This window comes from Euprymna scolopes, chromosome 29 (assembly GCF_053919585.1).
Source record: "Euprymna scolopes isolate OS-2025 chromosome 29, ASM5391958v1, whole genome shotgun sequence".
NCBI lineage: Eukaryota > Metazoa > Mollusca > Cephalopoda > Sepiida > Sepiolidae > Euprymna > Euprymna scolopes.
In genome coordinates, this window is record NC_136510.1 from 67,906,663 (window position 1) to 67,929,667 (window position 23,005).

The 23,005-nt window shown below is 33.5% G+C and overlaps 2 protein-coding genes across 2 annotated transcripts in view; one reads left to right on the plus strand and one right to left on the minus strand.

Annotated features, from left to right (window-relative positions):
• The window catches only part of LOC145252688 (putative ATP-dependent RNA helicase DDX27), a 69,634-nt gene extending 51,117 nt beyond the window's left edge, over positions 1-18,517 (minus strand). Inside the window, exons 1-5 of the mRNA XM_080112509.1 lie at positions 18,363-18,517; positions 11,506-11,589; positions 6,879-6,992; positions 4,914-5,019; positions 961-1,013 (exon numbers count right to left, since the gene is read on the minus strand). Coding sequence (XP_079968635.1) covers positions 961-1,013; positions 4,914-5,019; positions 6,879-6,992; positions 11,506-11,589; positions 18,363-18,458 — 453 coding nt within the window. The 5' untranslated portion in view covers positions 18,459-18,517. The remainder of the gene's footprint in view (positions 1-960; positions 1,014-4,913; positions 5,020-6,878; positions 6,993-11,505; positions 11,590-18,362) is intronic.
• A 297-nt stretch (positions 18,518-18,814) lies between these two features.
• Positions 18,815-23,005, plus strand: part of LOC145252689 (flap endonuclease 1-like) — a 53,912-nt gene continuing 49,721 nt past the window's right edge. Inside the window, exon 1 of the mRNA XM_080112510.1 lies at positions 18,815-19,022. Coding sequence (XP_079968636.1) covers positions 18,848-19,022 — 175 coding nt within the window. The 5' untranslated portion in view covers positions 18,815-18,847. The remainder of the gene's footprint in view (positions 19,023-23,005) is intronic.

The following is a 23,005-nucleotide window of genomic DNA, read 5'->3' on the forward strand; positions in this document are numbered from 1 at the left end:
TTTCACATAATATTAGATGAAATTCTACATGGAATTTCCACAGGTCCTGTTAGTTTCACATAATATTAGATGAAATTCTACATGGAATTTCCACAGGTCCTGCTAGTTTCACATAATATTAGATGAAATTCTACATGGAATTTCCACAGGTCCTGCTAGTTTCACATAATATTAGATGAAATTCTACATGGAATTTCCACAGGTCGGCATATGAATGGCATATGAAGGAGTCCTACATGGAATTTCCACAGGTCCGGCTAGTTTCTCATAATATTAGATGAAATTCTACATGGAATTTCCACAGGTCCTGCTAGTTTCACATAATATTAGATGAAATTCTACATGGAATTTCCACAGGTCCTGCTAGTTTCACATAATATTAGATGAAATTCTACATGGAATTTCCACAGGTCCTGCTAGTTTCACATAATATTAGATGAAATTCTTCAGATGCAGAGTTGACTATCACGCAATCATTTCTACTGCTTTGCCTCATAAGAATCCGTCCAGCATTGTAGAATGTCTGCTTTACTTGAAATTGTTGTTCATCTTTTTTAATTTTTTTATCAGTTTGTTCAAGTTAGAGATGGGGCATCCTACTGAATGCCAAACATTCACCCGTTAATCCAGACGTTCCAGCCATAAGATCTTTTCAAGATTCTGATCAACCCTTTAAACGCAACTGTTTGAATCTCCCCTGAATTTATGTTTTGGGATTTTGCATTCAACCATTTTAATGCAGCTTAACATATTTCTTGGATTGGTAAATTATTTAACATTTCAATATTTGTTTATGTATTAGAATTTATAATGATTCAAATGATTTGTCTATGTATTAGAATTTATAATTATTCAAATGATTTGTCTATGTATTAGAATTTATAATTATTCAAATGAACTATTCAAGTTCTTTAAAATCATATTTGTCTTTAGTTAAAATTTAAAACATTTAAAACTTACATCTCCAGAATTTTTGGACTTTTTCTTTTTTCGTGTTTTATCACGCACAATATCTGCAAGAAAAAAGTTGACGATAACATATTAAAGAATGAGTTGTAGGAATTTACAGAATAATTAAAAATCAAATAGGAACAGAAGCTATTTCTTTTAAAATAGTCGGAACAAGTAGGAGACTTAATAGGCAACTGGGAATCCAAAAATGTGAGCAAATTTCAATCATTTTAAGATGCCGTGATTCTAGCTTGAATTCACAAAATCAAAACTTATCTCAGCCAATAAGTTAATTTGTACAAGGTGCATGTTCATAGTTTTCAAACAGTATGCACTGATCTACTTCTGCATTCCATGTTTAAAAAGGATGTGTCCTCTATAGTATCAGACCTGACCGAATGGTTAATTGTAGGCATAGACCGATTCATACAATCCAAAAAATTCTAACCAAAACCTAACAGCCAGCCATGGTTCTCCCCAGAATGTGCTGCTGCCATCGCGCACAGAAATCACTTTTTCCATAGCTACCAACAGTAATAGATGCACTGAGACTAAAGCTGCTTTCAGGAATGCCAGCAACCACTGTAAAAGAGTAATACAAAATGCAAGAGAGCTATATGCTCAGTCCGTTAAATCCAAAGTAGCTGAGCAGCAGCTTGGTTCCCACCAGTTTTGGCAAATAGCAAACAGGATCCTGAACAGAAGCGTGCATTTTATCCCAACTATCATCAATGGACCTGAGGTCATCTCATCAGCATCAAACAAGGCCAAACTATTTGCCAAGAACTTTGCAGCTAATTCTACCCTATGCGACGAAAACCATCAACTCCCAGTATTTCCTCCTATAACAGACAACACGCTATGCAACATACAAATATCTGTGCGTGAGGTCACCAAGCTAATCAAGAACCTTGATTCCAGTAAAGTAACTGGCCCTGACAGCATTCCAGTTATAGTGTTGAAAAAGCTCCAACCAGAACTTGCCTCCATACTTACAAAACTGTTAAAGCGTTAGCTTAAGGCGAAGTGCTTTCCAACACCCTGGAAAACCTCATCAGTATGCCCTGTATTTAAGAATTCAGGCAAAAAGTCATCTCCCTCTCAGTACAGACCAATAAATCTCTTGTGTGTCATGAGTAAGTTGTTAGAATCCATATTAAATAAAGAAGTAGTCAACCACCTCAGCAGAAACAACCTTCTTAGTGACATGCAATATGGTTCCCACTCCGCAAGATCTACAGCAGATGTGCTAACGGTTATATCTCATAGGATTAGTGAATCTCTTGACAAAGACTTCCTTTCCAGGGCAATTGCTCTTAACATATCGAAGGCCTTCGATAAGGTATGGTATAAGGGCCTACTTCACAAGATTTCCAGCTACGGTATCACTGGAAATGTTTTCTCAATTATTAAATCATTTCTCTCTGATAGGTTCATAAGAGTAGTGGTTGATGGGCAACAATCAGAGGCCCACAGTATTAATGCTGGAGTCCCTCAGGAGTCCATCCTGGGCCCAACTCTCTTTCTGATCTACATCAATGATCTCCCAAAGCACATACTTAAATCATTCGTTGACATCTATGCTAATGACATGATCATCTATGGCAACACATCAAAGGCCCTAAATGATGAAGTTCTCTCTAATTCTCTCTCCTCTGATCTTGAGCGCGTGGTACAGTGGGGGAAGAGGTGGCTGGTTACTTTTAATTCATCTAAAACCAAGCTTCTATCTTTACATCAACGCTCTGATTCCCATCTGACATCACTTGAAATGGATGGCTCTCGTCTTGGGGAAGCTTCTGGACTTGACCTTTACTCCCGATCTGAAATGGAACACGTACATCAGGTTTGTTGCCAAGGATGCTGGGAAAATGGTGGGATCTTTCTACCGCCCCAGAAGATATCTCACTACTGATGCAATTCTCTATCTGTATAAAAGCCAAGTACGTCCAAGGATGGAGTACTGCTGCCACATCTGGGCAGGAGCTGCTAAAAGCAGCCTATCCTGTCTTGACAGAGTACAAAATGGACTTCGTGGCTTAGTGAGGGATGCCCTTTTCTCTTCCCTGCAGCTTCTCTCTCCCACAGAAGAGACATTGCGAGCATGAGCCTGTCTTTGTTTTATCATTATTTCCATGGAAAGTGCTCGTCCGAGCTCTAATCTCTGGTCCATCCTCACCAATCTTTCACGAGAAACACCCGTCTAGCTGAAACTTCTGTCAGTAATTTTTCCCCCTCTTTATCTGTGCCTAAATCCAAATGTAGATTCCATGAGCAGAGCTTCTTTCTTAGAAGTGCACGACTGTGGAACTCTCTTCCGTTTGCCTGTTTCCGACCTGACTACAACTTGGATGTCTACAAGTCCAACATAAACAAATTCCTGACAAACCACCCCCTTAAGTAAGACACTCTATCAAATCTCCAATACTAATGATTACTACGATATTATCCCATTGATTATTGTACACGCAATAACCCTTATCTCCGAGTAGCTTCCGGGCCTTGATAAGTGGTGACCTCCATGTAAAAAAAAAAATTTTTTTAAAAATGCTTTGACGTATTTGGGAGTCTAAACCTAAATACTGGGTATAATCCGGTGTTTGGCCAAAGGCATGTATAACAAAATAAAAGTTAAAAATAAGTATATAGCGGTTCTAAAACTTTTCACTTTTTCCTCGTCTTTCTAACTACCTCTCTAACTTCCCCTTCCTCCTGAAACTTGTACAATAGAAAAAAAAACAAAACAAAAAAACATAAGCTAAGTGATTAATTGGCATAATTCCAGTGTTTCGTTTTTGAAACAAATATCAGTAAGAAGAAAAAAAAACTTTTTACCACCTCCTCTTCCCGGCATTAATTTGGTCTCTGCTGAATATTACAGCATTTTGCTTTTCTTTGGTTTTTTTTTTTAGGTTTTTCTAATGTTTTTTTTTTTGGGATGAGGGGGGTACACACTGAATTCAATCATCTAAAGTTTGTAAGTCTATCTTGTGTAGTTTCTAACATTTAGCTCGACACACATAATTATAGCTCTATTGTATATAATAGATTACAAATGTGTATCAATATACTGAATCCATCCAAAGAAAAGATTATGGATGATATGTGCGCTAGTATAAATTTGAATATGGATAAATCAGTACAGGTTAGTGTGATTGATCGTAGGTGAAACAGACTAGTTCTTGGGGTGAGTCATGGCCTGATCTGACCACTAGGGATCAAACTTGATGATAGGTCAAAAGTGTTAGAATTAAAACAATATAAGTTCATCCACATACATCACATCACAGAAAGTGGAACAACCACAAAAAAAAAAAAATTGGTTTTTCATTTAATCTTGTATGGGATTTTTGTGACAATCAATAAAAATATGTCTTAAATGATTAAAAACTGTGAGAGCCACCCAGGGTGAGAGTAACACTATGTTTCTCTGTGGATTTATTTTTTTACTCGAATAATTAGGCTAGAATATCTGTTATGTATATGTTATAATTCAAGTAACCTTAAAATAGACTTCAACTCCAAATCTGTCTTGAAATTTTGATTTTCCTTTCTGTTATATAAGAAAACATTATAACCAGCGAACGCAAGTCTAGCTACACCATTGAAGAGATATGTAACAGTAGGATCGTCTGGCCACAATAAAAAGAGAGACAACTAAAAATCAAAATGGAACACAGTGGTAGATGCAAGTCACAGGTGAAAATTGATGCTGTGATGAAAACAAGACAGTACAACATGAAAGAGAATTGGGCGGTTCCCAATCAACAGCAAAAATGGAAAAGATACATACGCATGCATAGACTAAGATCATATACAATGCTTGTCAATCAACTATGTAAAATGCAAATAGGGCACAATTGTACAAATTTAATTAAGGGACAATAAAACACGAGTACATCAGGCTATAAAAAAAAACAAAAAAACAAGCACATAAATAACTAGACAGCCTTTAACCTTACCAGCCATATTAATTTCTTCAGCTGAATCTTCTTCACCACTTTCACTATTCTCAGCCCATTCTTCATTTTGCCCCAATTTCTCATCTTTCTCACTTACCACAGGTTTCTAGTATCGATAAAAAAAAAAAAAGAGAAATTACATGATTAGTACAGAATAATGCCACAATACAGACATTTTAAAAGCAAAACATTACTATTTACAGATTTTGGACGGTCTCCGTTGGTTGTTGTCACTTTCACAATGTTTCAGCCATTGTACACTTCTTTGTTCTTTGTCATAGTTGGCAATCTTTGAGGAATTTAAAACTGAACACTTACTAGGAAGTAGAGGGATCTCATTTTCTTTCCATTTCTTTCAACAAAGATTGAACTCACAACCTCTACATAGAATTTGTTCTAAAATATTCCTTAAACAATTACTTTTCAATTAAAAATGGCAACAACCAAGGAGAATAACAGTTGGAAACATGAAAATAATGATACCTCATCAAATAAAAATATAAAAACATGATGTATTATTAAATCAGGAATGAATTTATGAAATCAAAAATACCTGTTCATCAGGATAAGTTGAATTTCAGAGTTTTCCTCTGAACATGAAATATATCAATTTAACAGGAAGTTGTGTATTGGTCAATGGTGGGTGTTGAACCTGAAGACTAGATCTCTCATTTGAACCAATTTGGAAGCAATTAGTTTTAAAAAGAGATTATGGGAAAACCATCTTTGTGTAATTTTAAATATCTTCCAAACTACAAAAGCTGACCTTCAGGAAATAGGTCTGATGATTAAACTTTCATCTCGGATGTGTAACCAAATTTGTATTTAAAATACCAAAGTTTTTTTAATTAAAAAAAGTAAATATAAATAAAACATGATTATCATTGTTTTTCAAGTACTTTTTATTAGACAATCTTTAAAACTAATTGTTGAAATATTATACAAGATAAAATTCTAATTTTCAGTGTCTGTATTCATCATCAACTAATGTCCATTTTTTAATCTGCATAGATATATTTGATACTAATAAAAAAAAAGGAAGGGGATCAACCCATTCCAGCAATGCTCATGAGTTATCTATATATATAAAGTAGTAGCGTGTGTGTTTGTGTACAACTCTCCTACAGCCACACCACTGGACCGATCATGACCAAACCTGGCATGATAATGATCCCCCACATAGGAATGGTGCACACTATTTTTCAAGATAAAAGTCAAAAGGTTAAGTTCATAATTGGTGCAGTTCTTACAACATCCACTTACTGCAAGGGTGGCCATGAACCAGGTACCCAAGCGTACAGCAAAGTCCCACACAGATATTTTTGCTAGTTTATTAAAATTCAGTTCTTGCCCGGAATTTCCTCAATATAAAAAAAAAGGTAAAGAAAAATCTGTATGAGGTACATAGTCCTGATGGAATGAAAATATCATATTCCAAAATAACACATAAATTGATCAAGTAGTTTTATTTTTTTTTTAAATTAAATTTTATGAGTAAGAGAGGAATGAAGACAATCCCAAAAAACAAAGGCGATAACTCAATAATTCATACTTACTAAATTTATGTTGTAATGTCTACAAATTTTCATTAATCACTTAAAAATGACTGTCTTTATAAAAATAAAACTATTTGATCAGTTTACGTGATTTTTGGAATATGATATTTTCAGTTTGCCATGGATACATACATCATACAGATTTTTCTTTATTTTTTTTTAATATATTTTTGATAAGAACCTATAATTCTAGTGTAGCATAATAAAATTGTCATATTTTCATATGACTATTAAGAAATAATATTAAATTGTTATACCTACAATAATTAAGCATTGCCGTGTGCATACAAAATTGTGATTTTATTTTTAAAATAGTTAAGTAAAATTTTAATACAGATTTTAATAATGAATTCAGTTATCAGTTTAACTAATGATTGTATAATGAAAAAAACGGAGACTTGCATCTTACCTTTTTTTCTATTCGAACTTTGGAGATTTTCTCATCTAAACTCGTAACTTCAAGCTTTTTTTTCTTTGCGTGCCTTAAAGCAAAATCAGCATCAAAAGCAGTTTCATCTTTCACCTGAGAAAAATAAAGGCACATAAGTTTAAAAATACATCTACAAATATTCAAACAGGTGTGAATACATTATTAAATCTTTTCAAGATACAAATAACATCTGATTAAAAGGTTTGTTTTTTAAAGCATGTATCAAAAAACAGTTAAACTTCACTTTGCACTTGCAATTTCTTGTTTATTTTGAGCTTTTATTTTGATAAAATTTGGATGTAAACAAAATTTGATCTTTTCTGCTTATATAATTCTTTCTTTTGTGTCATACATTTTCACTTCTTGGTTACTTCAAGTTAAGTAACCATTTTTAGTAACATGTGCCCTCCTCCAACTTTTGATTTTTCAAATTTTATACATGGGAGTTGTCTCTGTTTCTCTCTCTCTCTCTCTCTCTCTATATATATATATATATATATAATTCCATGTTAAAAGAAAAAGGGGCACTCATCATTTTTATATGGTGTAATATTTTTTTAGTTGTTCACAAAAGAAAATTTGAAAGCTTTAATGAATGAAATAGAAAAGAAATTCAACAATAAAAAAAAAATCACGAAAACACCTTTTTTGTAGAAAAATATCCTCTTCTTTAACAATAAAAATTTTAAGAAAAAATAATTAAAAAAAAAAAAAGTAAAACAATATAAATTTTTTTCTTTTGGTTTTCGTATTCCTACACTCCTGAATCAAGGGGACTCTTTCTACTTCTGTATGATAAAAACTCAACACATGAAGTAAATAAAATTTAATCTTCTCTTATATACAACGATATGAGTAACCAATCAAAAAAAAAAAAAAAAAAAAAAATGAAAACAAGATGAATTTTAGCCACAATAAGTATAACTGTTAATGTTATTCTTTGATGTGATTATCTGTAATAACAAATTAACCTTCAAACTCGTAATAAAACTCACTTAAAATCCTCACCATTACCTGTTATGCTGGTGTGGACTAAGGATAACATAAAATTAATACTTCTACTTCGCCATGGTTGCCAGAATAAGAATAATAATAACAATCTACCCACATAGATTTAAATAAAGGGTTCAGTTCAAAATTTTATCCAAGTTACTGAGTTTTATTATTAAGTTCATAAGTTTAAAAAAAGTGACACCCTAAGGTCAGAGGTTACAGCGGTCAATACAAGTATAAAAATCAAGGTAAGAATAATAATCTGAATATTTATACCTTTTTTTTTTTATTTTTACAGATTCCTTAGTTGCCAAAAGAGCCCATGAGCTGAAATAATGAAGTAGTTCCTTAATTCCAGCATTACTTAAAAAATCCAAATGCAATGTGAGAATCATGGGGACAAATCGACTGTTAAGCAATTATTAGAAAAATACTGATTACTAAGATAGAAAAATGATAGAAATAAAAAAAATTACAACAGAAAGGAGTAAAGCCTTAAAATTGCAGCCAATTTTTTTTTTTACTTCTTTTCTAAAATAAAAAACAAAAAAAATAAATCTCCAAATGAATAAAATACTACAAATGGTTACTGAACTTGAACACTCACCTGCTTCAAAAAGGAAGAACTGGTTCAAGAAAAAAAAAACAAAAAAAAAAACAATAGAATGTCCTGTATGTAGACTTCCATTAATATATCAAGCACATGATTGAATTTGGAATCCTGAATCAACAATCCACAGTTGTTATAAGATTTTATAGGCAAGGATCTAAGTGTAGTATTTATTTTGTTTCAATTGGGATGGTAGAATTCCTTTTCGACTGGAACAATTTTTTTGCCATGTTCAGAATATCTATTTTGAGAAACTAAATATCCATTATGTTAAAAACCGACCGCGTGCCTAACTTTGCCTTCATGGGAATAGAGATCAACTGTTGAGATGTATTTTGTAGTAAATTATTTGAGTAAAATAATCTAATACAAATGAACAACGGTAAAAAACAATCTCAAGTATAGTAACACCCTATCAAATAAATAAATAAATAAAACTCTTAACTAACTCAGATAAAAAAAATGCACAAAATTTATCTCCCATAAAAAAAATAAAAACTGCTCTAAAACAATAGAACAATCAAGAATTAGAAAATTATTTTGCATTAAATTCACGTGCAAAACTGATTCTTACTCTTATTTTTATTTTTTGCTAAATTTTTTAAAGTGTTCACTTTTAATTGATTAAAAACGTAAAATCTCATCTTTTTGAAGATGCAATGATTTAATGAAGCGTGTTAACATAGAATATCTTTTTTGTCATAATGAAAGTATTGATATGTTTTCACTTCATTTTTGCTTTTAAATTCATTACAATCAGCTTTTGTATAAAAAAAAATGTTCAAAAATTTTGTGATAAAAACATTAAAAATATATTTCATCGAAGAAATCAACAAGAAAAAAATATATGGCTGTTAGCAAATAAAATAATGACTAAAGGTACATTTTTCACAAAAATGTTACAATTTCTGGGTTGATATCTTTGAAATTAAGACAGAGACCTAACTGTGCATATGGAGGAAAGTAGAGGAAGTTATTCTTTGATTCTGTGAATTTTTTTTTATGGCAATCACTTCAGAAGAGGCATGAAGCCACTTTATGTAAGGAATAAAAAAAAAAAATACTACTTCAAGGTCAAAAGCCAAATGATTCTGACCCAGAAAATAGCAATTCTCCTTCCTTTGTCGGAAACATCATTCATGGAATGTAAGGACTAAGGACTAAAAGACAAAATAAAGAAGGCAAGAGAGTACGAGGCTGCTGAAAGTAAATGCAAGTTACACTTTTGTTTGATGTATGAAAAAAAAAAAAACTTTTGTAGAAAACAAGGGAAAGAGAAAGCAAAACAAGGCAAGACTGATAACGGATGATAGAAAAAAAAAGGAAAAGAATGAGAATAAAACGAGAAAGACGAAAAATAATATTGAGCCAAATGATGAAATAAGGACATAAAGCTCTAGCAACTTGGTAGAAATCAGAAGTTTCTTATATCTTTTTTTTTTTTAATAAGTGAAAAATGATTCTTCTTAAAAAAAAAAAAAAAAAGAAAGAAAAAAAAACCCAAAGCAACAAAAAACCCAGAAAAGCTGCATCACAGATTCAATCTAAGTGATTCTAAACTTATTTGGAAATGTTTACACAAGGGACTCAAAAACTGCAAGAATTCATCCTAGTTAGGATAAATATATAACAAAAATGTTTGATGTTACAAGAACAATTTATTTTTCAATTCTTTTTCCAAATTTAGTAAAGTTGTAAAGCATGTGTATCCAATGGATACTTTTTCTTACAGCAATTTCAGTGAAGTACACACTTTTTTCTTATGTTTTTTTTCATTGGTTTACTATTCAAAAAACAACTTAATCTCTAATATGTTTTGAATCATTATCAAAGTATGAGGGGATTTCGAAAAGTAATGCCTCCTATTCTTTATTCCACCTGAATGGATCAGAAGGAATGAAAATTGCATTGTTATGAGAATTAAATTTATGCATTCATCATCTGAAAATGTGATCTCTCTGTTGCTGATACTAATGGTGAGAGACTCTAAAAAACAACTTTTGTCATGGACGTCCATCAGAAAAAGCGATGTGTCATTGAATTCCTGACAAAAGTGCATTGAGAATGGTGATGACTATGTAAAAAAATAAATTCCGGAGGACAAAAGGGTTGCTCATTTTAATGGTACCACTCCTGCCTTCATAGCTCTTCAATTTTTTTAAGTTTAAAAAAAAAAAAAAAAAAAAGGAGTCTTTACTTTCCGAATGACCCTTGTATGACAAAGTGCACTCTAGATGCCCATGCACAGCAATTGTTCATCATTGGCAAAAGTTCATTGATAATGATGATGACTATGTATAAAAATAAATTCTGGAACACAAAAGGTTCCCAATTTTAACAGTACCACTTTGTAACTCTTCAATTTTTTTAGTTAAAAATAGAAAATAATGTGCCGCTTTACTTTTGAAATGATCCTCATATTTGCTGTTGAAATGAAACTTAAATAAACAGTCAAAGTTGGCCTTCTTTGTCATTTTCATCACTTTTTTTCAGAGGGGATGATTGATCTAATAATTATTGCTTGCATTATGATTAATTTTCATTTACCACAAGGAAGGTGATGGTAGTCTAATTATTTGGATTCACACGATATAGTGATGATTTACCACAAGATGGCATTACATTGGTAAGAATTTTTAACTTTATTGAAGCGTGCATTTTCAGTTGTATACAAGGCAGGTTGGCTTCTAGACCATATGCAAACTTTCCTATTTTTGACAATTTAGAATGATCATAATTCAGTAACTAAAATATATATGGCAGCATTATTTATGTTCTACTAAAATCAATGTTAGTTTTAGGGTATTTTGGTTTGAGAGTTATTTAAAGTTAGAATTAATTTGGAAAAAAATAAAAGCAGACAATCTAAGAAATTAAAAACTAATTGAAGATGGCAAGAACAGAAAATAATATTTAAAAAAATAAACATTAATCTTAGAATTCTAGTTTTTTTTTTTTTTTGAAATATCAAAAATGTAAATATTTAAAACAATATAAACTTACAGAGACATCAAATTGAAAATTGTTGCTGAAATCGGTTGTCTTTCTTTTTAATTTCTTTTTCTGCTTTGTTAATGGAGTCACTTGCTGAAAAAAAAAAAAAAAGAAAAAAAAGTGTTTCACTTGTTGCTAATATTTATAAAAGACTAGGTAGCCAACAATTCCTAAGGGATGCCTTATTTATTTTTTGGGTAAAGGATTCCACTCTTATGATCCTCAAATCAAAATACACTATAAAGACTTCTTTCTCCAATTATAAAATAAAATGTGAACCGTCAGTATTTCATTTCCATAATCATTGCTTAAATTGTTCCGGTTTCCTGAATGGGGATAAAGCAGAAAGAAACAAGTGAGCATTTAAAGAAAGTGCATACAAATCATGGGTTTAAATATACACATATCAAATTTGTGGAAAATGTATTGTGTTAACAAGTATATACAAAGACACATTCGTGCAGGACAGTTTCCTATCAATATGGAAGATGAACACTTACTGACATTGTATTAAAAACAGAAGAAAAAACATTGTATTATACTGAATTTTTATATGGCAGGTATAAATAAATTGAAGGAAGGATGATAAATATTTATATTATACTACCACAAGGGAGATAACGCTCAAGTTAATAAAACTGTAAATGAAAACATTTAATTTTTTTTTTCTATGAGCATGGGCCATATGTACTGTTCATAACTTTATGTGCAGATGTGTATGTACATATTAAAAAGTTTGACTCATGTCCAGGTAACCTACATCTAAAATTTCAAGTCTTTAGACCCAAAATTGGCAGAGAAGTTTAGTAGAGTCTGCAAAGGTCAACTCTTTCAACTTTGACCTCTTGACAGCCAAATTTTCACCCAAAAACTGATTAAAAAGCTTGCTGCATATCTGTATATCCATTATGTAAAATTTCAAATGTTTAGACCCAAAATTTGCTGAATAGTTTGCTACAGACCGCAATGGTCAAATCTCTTTAACTTTGACCTTAGTAATGAAATTTTCAGCCAAAAAACGATAAAAAAGCTTGCCCCATGTCTGAATACACTTTATGTAAAATTTCAAATGTTTAGACCAAAATTTTGGCTGATAGGTCAACTTTTTTTAGCTTTGACCCCAATTTTGACCCCATAACATTTGTTTTGGGCTCAACTCAAATTAAAAAGTTTGATCCATGTCCAAGGGACATATATCTAAAATTACATTACCCAAAATTGGCGGAGGAGTTTCGTAGAGTTTTCAAAGGTCAAATCATTGAACTTTGACAGACAAATTTCTGGCTGAAAACCGATTAAAAAGATTTTGCCAAATCTCAATACTCCCTATGTCAAATCTCAAGTCTGTAGACTGAAAATTGACAGAGTAATTTAGTAGGGAAATGTACACACACAGACAGACATTTTCACTTTTATAGATATATAGATAGATTTAAGAAAAATGCGAGAAGGCAGGTTAACTACAATACCTTCTGGCATAATACAAACGCATTTATTTTCCTTCTCATCTTATTCAATTCCTTTTCAACTCTTCTACAACTGTTCATCCATTCTTTCAGTGTGACCAAACCAATGAAATACAGAATAGAAAACTTTGTTGGTTTGGTCATACTGAATCAAATGAATGAGAATGAATAAAAAATGAATAAAAAAATGAATGAAAATGAATAAAAAATGAATGAAAATGAATGAGAGAGCTTTCGTTACTAGACGTAAAACAAATGGTATGACAAGATCAGTTGGTAAGAGAAAGAAAGAGAAAGCTAAAGAAAACATGCACAGAAGTGATAAGGATGGATTTTAGAGAAAAGGGGACAAATAGCCACAGTGAGGTATAGGTTCATTTGGAAGTGAAGTTCTAAAAGCTGTCCAAAATATATCAGCATGCAAAATGGACGGTAAACTAAATATGATAATGATATGTTTTTGTTGTCTGTTTGCAAAGCATATATGGCCTTACCTTCTACAACTGCTACTCGCTAATAGACACTCTTTAACCTATACATATATAAACATATACTGAAATCTGGAGGGTGAGCATGGTTGCATATCTTTTATGAATTGTTAGAGAATGCATGTTACTTGTTTCTGCATAAGCTTATGTGGCAAGAAATTATTAATCAATTGAGTGTTATTTTCATAATGTTTCGGCAAATGTGATCTTTCAATATTCTTGTCAAACTCAGGAATAGAATATTGGACAGAATTCTTTATTTAATCCATGGGGGTAGAATGTGAACATTCTGCAAAGACCTGTGGTGTAACAGATAAAGTACAAGGTAAATTCAGTTCTCAGTAACACTCTTCTGGAGGTTTAAGGTTCAATTCTCAATGCGGGCGAAAGTAAGAATGTAATTGTGAATTACTTAAGACTTCTATCTGGGCATGGCTAACAGAAGAAGAGTATGTCACCTCAGTGGATTAAATAAAGGATTCCATTCAACATTCTGCGTAGATTCTCAAGTTCAGCAAGACACACTTGAAGAGAGTCAGAAGTTACATAAACCAAAACATTGTGAAATTAAAAATGAGAACAGTGGTCCGAATAATCCAAATAATACAGAATAAGTTTCTGTAAATCTTTACAATTGCTCACAAATTCAAATCTAATATATGGATAATATATGGATAAGCCTATGAGGTGTCAATTTTAAGGTTGACTTTTACAATATTATGAATTTTTACAGCATTGAATGTGGAGTTAAAGCAAATTCAATGCTTTGCTGTTTGTGAAAGTTGGCAGACTCAGACTTCAAAGCAAAAATAATTTTGTGGAATGGTTAGGATTAAAAACGATCTTCTTACTTCAATTTACAAACCATGAAAGAGAAAAAGGGACCAGATAGGTGATAACATTGGAGTACAGGATAGAGAAGATGCTAGAGTGGTTTGCAAGAATTAAGAGTAAATGGAGAGACTTTAGCAAACTTACGCCTTTACTAACCAATAGAGCACTACCACTTCTGATCAAGGGAAGAATCAATCCTGTGCAGTGTGGTAAGTTATGGAAGTGAAACCTCAACAGTAAATATGATAATTAGTCTTAGATCTGATGACCTCAGAGGAAGATTATATCTGGACAGTATAGACAGACGTGTGCAGAACAGGACTTCAATGGTATGCCCACATTAAAAGAATGGATGAGATTTTATTGTTGGTCAGAAAAAAAAAAAAAGGACTACTGCTGATGCCTAGGTGAAAAGTGAACATCTTTGTTGTAGGAAAAGTAGAAAGAACGCAAAATAAGGTGCTTCTATATTGAACAAATGAAATTTGAAAATCGAAATATTGAATTTTAAGTAAAGCTGAGCATGCACAATCTTTTTCCATGAGTGAAAAATTTACTTTCACCATGACTAATGTTTGTGCCTCTCTTATCCATATGCACGCTGCCAAATTTCTTTATGACATCCATCGCTAGAAAAAGGTCAAACCCCAATGGTTTGTTGTCCACTACCAATACGTCAGTCTCAGGGGATTCCTATTGCCTAATGTTAATGTTATGCTGCCAACACCATGACTTAACATTTCCGTCCTGCCGTCAGAATTGTGGTATTCTTCCATATTTTGGGTTGACATAACGACCCACTCACAACTGATGATGAGCAGCCAGAATCCACAAGCGCTATTCTATCTAGCCCGTCGATCTTTATCTTTATCATGGGGAGCACCTCCTCTAGTTTATGTGGGGAGAGAGTGGTGCTGGCCTCTCACCCCTTGCTTCGTTTCCTGGACATCTTGATGCCACATGGCCTTGCTTTTTGCATTAATAACAGTATATCTTTGGAAGCACCCTGCCTGCTTAGTCCCCGAGCTGCCGGCAGTCTCTGGCAAAGTGATTGGGACCTCCACAATTGTAGCACTGGTCAGGGGTCGAACATTTGTCCACCAGTACATGAGGAAGAATTCTGTGTCTCTTGATTGCTGCAGCGATGGGTTCCTCCACTTCTGCTTCCCCCATCATAAGAGCCCGGGCACTTGCAAGAATCTGCTCCAGGGTCATCCGTTCCATTCTGGAAGATCCCCGCAACTGTTGCCTAACACGAAAACGCAACTGAGCCATCGATCAGAGGGGTTTTCTTCTATTAACCATGCAAGATCCTGTTGGTCACCTAGGTATTCATCAACAGTTTGCCCAGGGTGCAAATGATGGGAGACAAACTTGTCATATGTCACAAAAGGGCTCGGTGCAAAAGCCACGAGGAGGGCTCGTTTTACTTGCTTCAAATCCGCCCTTTGGTCATGGGTTAATCTCCGGTATACAGACAGCACACCACCTCTTAACCTGAGTGGTAAAACATGCTCAACATTGTCAACCCCACACATTTCACACACCAATTCCACCAGTTCCAATCATTCAGACACTATGTGATCAGCTGAGATGTCATGAATTCAGGGATAAGACAGATATCAAATGCTTTGCCTTCCATTTGTAAGCCGAAATAGCTTGAAATCTGCTGTGTCCTTCAGCCTCACTTTCTTTCTCACTATGAGCCGGAACTTTCTTTAGGAAGGAACTTTTCTCTCCTCTCACCGTTTTCTCTGCTTAAGCAAAAGCACAGTTGCCTATCCATCAGAGTTAGGTCTTTTATTCCTCTCAAATCTCGGGAATTCTCGCAGTTAGTCTCACCCTCTTTCCCATAAAACCAACCAAGTCTACTGCTTCTTCTTCGTCTTCTTCCTCTCCCAGCCCCTATGTGTTGACAACAAACAGAGCAGACTTTCTGTCTTTTATAGGTGAGTGCATTAGAAGAATTACTACTACAATGGTGGGTAGCATGCTGTTGTTCCATTGGCCATTACTACGTAGAAGTCTTAAGCAATTTGCAATTGTATTTGAAGTATCGCCTGCATAGAACCTTCAATCTTCAGAAGAGTATCACTTACAACTAGATGCTCAAGTTCGAGAAAAGATACTTACAAAAAGGTCGCAGGTTACCTCGGCTAAAACATTGTGAAAATAGCTCAATATGAGATAAGTAGTGTGACTAATAGAAATTATCAATCCTTATCTCAAAACTTTGAAAACATAATAATTTTTGAATTGTTACAAAATTTAAAAACTTAATGGATTTTGGGATTTTCTTTTTCAATACAACATTTTCTAAAGAAAAGTTTTATAACAGATTGTGTGGTACTTGTACAGTTTAATCAAGACATTAGAAAATGAAAATATTTAAAAAAGTTATAGTGTTTTTTTTTTTAACATGGGGGTCACTATTTATCAAGGCCCGAAGGCTACTCAGGGATAAGGGTTATTGCGTGTACAGTAATCAATGAGATAGTATTGTAGTAATCATTAGTATTGGGGGTTTTGATAGAGTGTCTTACTTAAGGGGGCGGTTTGTCAGGAGTTTGTTTATGTTGGATTTGAAGACGTCCAAGTTGTAGTCAGGTGGGAAACAGGCAAGCGGCAGAGAGTTCCACTGGCGTGCAGTTCTAAGAAATAAGCTTTGCTCATGGAATCTACATTTGGATTTAGGCACAGATAAAGAGTGGGAAAAATTATTCACAGTAGTTTCAGCCAGACGGGTGTTTTTCCTGAAAGATTGGCGAGGGGGGACGAGGGATTGGATCTCAGACGAGCACCTGGAAATAACGATAAAACAAAGACAGACTCGCAACGTCTCTTCTGTGGGAGAGAGGTTGCAGGGAAGAGAAAAGGGCATCCCCCACTAAACCACGAAGTCTATTTTGTACTCTGTCAAGGCAGGATAGGCTGTTTTTAGCAGGTCCTGCCCAGATGTGGCAGCAGTATTCCATCCTTGGATGTACTTGGCTTTTATACAGATAGAGAATTGCATCAGTAGTGAGATCTTCTGGAGCGCCGGAGCGGTAGAAGGATCCCACCATTTTCCCAGCGTCCCTGGCAACAGATTTGATGTACGTGTTCCATTTCAAACCCAGAAGCTTGTCAAGACATGGAGCCTCCCCAAGACGAGAGCCATCCATTTCAAGTGATGCCAGATTGGGATCAGAACGTTGATGATGTAAAGATAGAAGCTTGGTTTTGGATGCATTAAAAGTGAACAGCCACCTCTTTCCCCATTGTACCACATGCTCAAGATCAGAGGTGTACGTACCCGTTATGAAATGAAGTTCTCCGAAAAAGATTTCACTTAATTTGATCAAGTAATTTGTTTTTAACAGTGTAAAAACAATTTACGATAGCGACCTGAAGGTAGCCATGTATGAATTTTTAGACCATGAGGAAAGGAAGTAGGGGCGCCACGGAGAGATAACTCAGTCTAAAGCGCGACACCTCCGTTCCTATGTTAAATAATAGCTTTTATTCTTTCCTCGTGGTCTAAAAATTGAAACATGGCTACGTTTTGCTTGGTGTCATAGCAAATTGTTTTTCCGATGTAAGAAAAAAAAAACTACTTGATTAAATTCAGTGAAATATTTTTCGGGGAACTTTATTCCATAATGGGTACGTACAATATAACTTTTTTTTTTTTCAATATTTTCATTTTTTTTAATGTCTTGATTAAACTGTACAAGTACCCGATCGTGTTATATAAAGCAATAAATTCAATGTTGCAAAAAAAAAAAAAAAAGAAAAAAACATCGGTGCACGGATCGTGCACTTTTGTTACCGCGCTATTTTTAAATAGTATTTTCAAGTTAAATTCAAGTTTTACGATATCTTTTTTTTTTTTCATTAAATTGTAAAATGAAAGTAGAGAATAGTTAGAAAATACTCTCCTCTCCCCAATTTTAAAAATGGCTTTCTAAATAATAACGTTATTATTTAAAGTACTTAAGTACTGAAACATCAACACGTGTTAATTTCATATATCGTATAAAAATAAAAGAATCAAAACAAAGATTTAATTCAACATTAAAATGAAAATTTTACATACTTCTTGATCACTTTCGGAAGTTTCATCATCAAAATTGATTTGTTCATCATCATTTATTGTTCTAATAAAACCAAATTCGTTCAAATCACTCGCCATGCTGGATCGGAAGATCAAACAATTGAGATACAAAGTTAGAACATTATAAATAAATGAAGTTGCGTAGTTGGAAAAATGGACAAAATGACCCATGTCCTTATATAATTTTAGATGTTATATTTAAACAATAAAAAATATATTTTGAATGTCTGTATTTATTTGAAATAACTTGTTTCATTTTAATTTTATTGAATGTTCGGTTTCCAATTTAATGTAAGAATATTATAGCTTGCTTAATGCTTAAATATTTATCTTGTAAATATATAGAATTAAAATCTTTAATAAATTAACATTTTTATAAAATAAATTAATAATAAAAAAAAAGGAGGAATGAATATTAACAAGTACGAAACTAAGATTATTTCATAATTTTGGCGGTAAATTAGTCCATGTTCTCCTCTTTTAGCGCCATCTGGAGATTCCGTGTTTTTCTTCGTCTGAAACCCATTAATTCTCGTTTTTTTATAACAAATAATACCAACATGGGAATTCAGGGTCTCGCAAAGCTTCTTGGAGATAATGCCCCATCGTCAATGAAAGAAAACGAGATCAAGAATTATTTTGGTATGTGTACGATTTTTATTTAAGACAAAAAATCTTGTTTCTTTGGCCGTAAAAGTTTATATTCAATTTAAAAATAGCTAAATAAGTTCTAACAAAATAACAATAAATCTTTGTAAATCAAGGATCTACAAAGAATTGGTGTTTTTTTCCTTTTCTTTTTTTACTTAACGACCAGTAAATACGCTTCTAATTTTGTTTTGAAAACTTGTTAATATGTGTAGAATTACAGTTTCGTCGAAAAACACGTAGTTTATATACTTCTGCAGTTTACGGACTGTGCTGAAATAATAACGTTATTATTTAGAAAGCCACTTTTAACATGGGAAGGGGAACCGTTAACTTTTATCTTTCAATTGTACACGTTTCAGATGTACTTTCACCTAACAATTTAATAAACAAAAGATACCAAAAAAATTGATTTTACTTGATCCTATCTAAAAAATAAATAACGCGGTTCGGTTCGTAAACTGCACAAATACCAACTTTTGTGTCCAATTGTTTAAGCCGGTAATTTTAATTATTCATAAAAAGTTATTAAAAACAAAAACTCAATCTAATTTAAGTGTTGGCATGCAATTACTGGGAAAAAAAATAATTAAAATTACCGGTTTATGTGTTACTGACGCAATGACGCATTGCATCCAGTAACACATGAACATTGCATCAAATAAAAAAAATCGGTAAATTTTTACGATGTGTCCCAGCGTATTATAAACACTCCAATCTCCCCATGTTAAGAACGGCTTTTGGAATAAACACCCTTCTCCCCCCCCCAACATCGAAAGCCGTTCTTAACATGGGGAGGTTGGGGTAGTTTATTCCGAAAGCCGTTCTTAACATGGAATGGTTGGGGTTTTTTATACTACGCTGGGGCATGTCGTAAAAAAATACCTAAAAGATCTTGCATATCTGACAAAAATAAGTATCTGTTGCTGGGGCCGGTCGTCCGGACACAATCGACCCAACAATTAACAAGGTAGACACAGGCAGAAAAACGGTGAATAGGCAAAGAAGAATGACAGATACAGGAATGTTCGTTTAAAGGACGAAAAATCGCCCTTTTATTTGTAAAAAAACAAAGGATGTGTTCGATCGAGAGTCCTCGTCTTGATCTTGATTGGTCGGCTGGACGTCAGGAACGAGTGACTTGACCGAGTCTGGATTAGTCAGGAACCGGGGGCCTTGACCCAGGAGCGGTCTAGGAATTGCGTCCGGGACTGGAAAAGGAAGGCAACAGACTGCGAAGCAGGGCCAGATGTTGCAAGAAGGAGTCTGGGGCTGCAGACAGGAGGTGCAGGAAGCTGAAGGCTGCAGGCCGGAAATGCAGGAAGCTGGAGCTGCAGGCAGGAGATGCAGGAAAGCTGGAGGCTGGAGGTGCAGGAAGTTGGAGCTGCAGGAGGCGACAGGCAGTAAAACAAAGGGGAAGGTCTTTCGTAGGAACCTAGCCCTGAAAATGGTTCTTCGGATTACTGCTGCGGCTGCACTGCGCTGTGGTCAGGAAAGGCTAAACAGAGTAAACAAAGGGGAGGTCTTTCGGAGGAACCTAGCTCTGAAAAGGGCTCTTTGAATTACTGTTGTAGCGGCTGCTGCTGGTACTGGAACTGGAGTCCGTGCTGCTGCATGAAATCCTACGGCCGTGTTTGGATCTCCTGATTCAGGGGGACTCTTAGCCCCCTAGCCGAGCTGCCTGATTTGGCCAAGACGAGCCGTATTCATGTCGTCGGCATGATATCAGTGCGGTCGTTTTGTGAACACAAACAAACGATTCTAATTAATTTTTGGCAGAAATTTATGCAATCAAAAGTAGATTGTGAGTGTATTGATTCCATTTAAAATTAATTTTGTCTTAAGGATGAATGTTAATCACCTTTTTTAGTGGTGTTTTTTGTGATATATTTAAGTCACGAGTTGATGATGAACGGGAGGAAGAAAGGGTGAAGGAATTCATTGCGGCCAGATCTGTTCGCTGGTTTCTACACTCATGCTCTCGCCGTGTCGTGTTTTAAGGTAAGGGAAGGCGCAGGGGCGCGGAAGGGAGAGAAAAACAAAGAAAATATTGAAGCAGTGATTTCCACCATGACATATCCTCACAAAAAATTAGAAAAATTTGAGGATAACACAAGGTTGGTTATTAATGTGAAAAAAATTTATCTCCTCAGAAAGGAGAATTCTGGATTGTGGCAAAAATAAAAATTACCTCAGTCTAGCTAGAAGTATTTTCTTCAATGACTGAGGACAGAAAACTATATTATCGAAACAAATATTACACTTTAACCCTATGTTGAAAAGTTAAAAAATTTAATAGGCAAATATCTACAGTGTAAAAGCGGTTAAGATCTTTAGGGAAGACGTAAAAGAAAGCACCGGTTTTAATGGTGTAATATGAAGAGCAGACGCTTTTTTAAATTATTGTCCTTGATTGGTTAATTTGAGTCACGTGATCCAAATCCTAGAAAGCCCTGGAGAATATAAAAGGTGTCACCCTATAAAAAAAAATCTTCTTCTAATCTATTATATAAAAGCGAAAATGTGTGTAAGTGTGTGCACATTTTTTGTATGTCCGGCAAAGGCTTTTAGAGGGGGGGGGCTCGAGGATGTCACTCATGCTCCCTAGATTATAATATCTTTGATTTACGGAACGGGGTCGCGTCTATCTTTTATTTGAGCGACTTTTACACCCTATTTTCACAATATTTCTTACTCTCCGTGTGTTTCTTTGGCTTTTTCATATAGAAGTGGAACTGATTCAAAGAAAAAAAAAAAAATCGTGGCCAGCAGGTAGGTGTATCAGAATTTTGAGAGGAATTTTTGACACCCTTAACACAAAACTGCGAATAAAATGTACAAAACTCGTAATTTCTCTTTTTAAAGTGGATTGTTTAATTTCTTTATGGAATATACTTCCAAAATAAACTATTAAAGTTTTTGGAAAAAAAATAGAAATATTTTTTATTTTTTAATAAACAATGTTTACAAAGTGCCTGCGTGTGCTCATGCAGCCATTTTTTTCTGTCATGAGTTAAATTTTTTTTAATTCAAAAATCTATCAAAATTTTTCTGTTGGTTCAATTTTTAAGATATTTTCAGGCTTAATGTGAAATTTTATGTTCTTTCCAATAAACCAAATATAATATTTTAGACAAACGCTTTTTTTTTTTTCTCCCCCCCCCCTCCAATTTTGAAATGTCGATTAAAATGAAAATAATTAATTTTCTCAACTAGATTTATATATCACAAATTGTAAAAAGATCAATAAAGATAATAATCTAATTTAAAACAAAAAAAAAAAGTTTTGTGCAAATTTACCTGTAAAGTCAAAAGTTTAAAACTTTTCTTTTTTAAACCATGATTTTTTTTTTTAAGTGGAATCTCATATTTTTAAAATATTGTCTAAATATTAAGCACTTACTATAATTTTATTTCATTCAATGTTTTATTTTAGATATTTAAAAAAAAAAAAGAAATTAAAATATTTTAAATCAAAAACTTTAAGAGAATAAAAAAAAAAATGCTAAATTTGTCGGGGGGGGGGGGTTATAAAATTAAACTTACTTATGAGTGAATGTGATCATTTTTCAAGTACGGTGACCCATATTGCCTAATTTTTGTTGACAGCAAACACATGTCAGAAATAGAAAAGGGAGATTAATTATGGTGGTTTTAGGCTACCGTAGTTTTCAACTGGAAGAAAGGGAGACAAACCCGCTCTGACCATCTGATATGACAATTTGAAGTCGCAGTATTTTTTAATCCTTGCTTAAAAAATTATTTTATTTAAAAAGTACATGAATATAAAATATAAATATGGATAAATTCTTAACAATGAAGAATGGAAGTATCCATTGATTAGTATTTTTTTATAGGTAAGTGATTTTTTGGAATTTATATATGTTTATTATATTCAAAGTAAGTTAAAATTCGTTGATTTTCTTGAAATCTTTTTTAAAGAAAATCGATTTAAAAAAAACAAATATTGCATATTT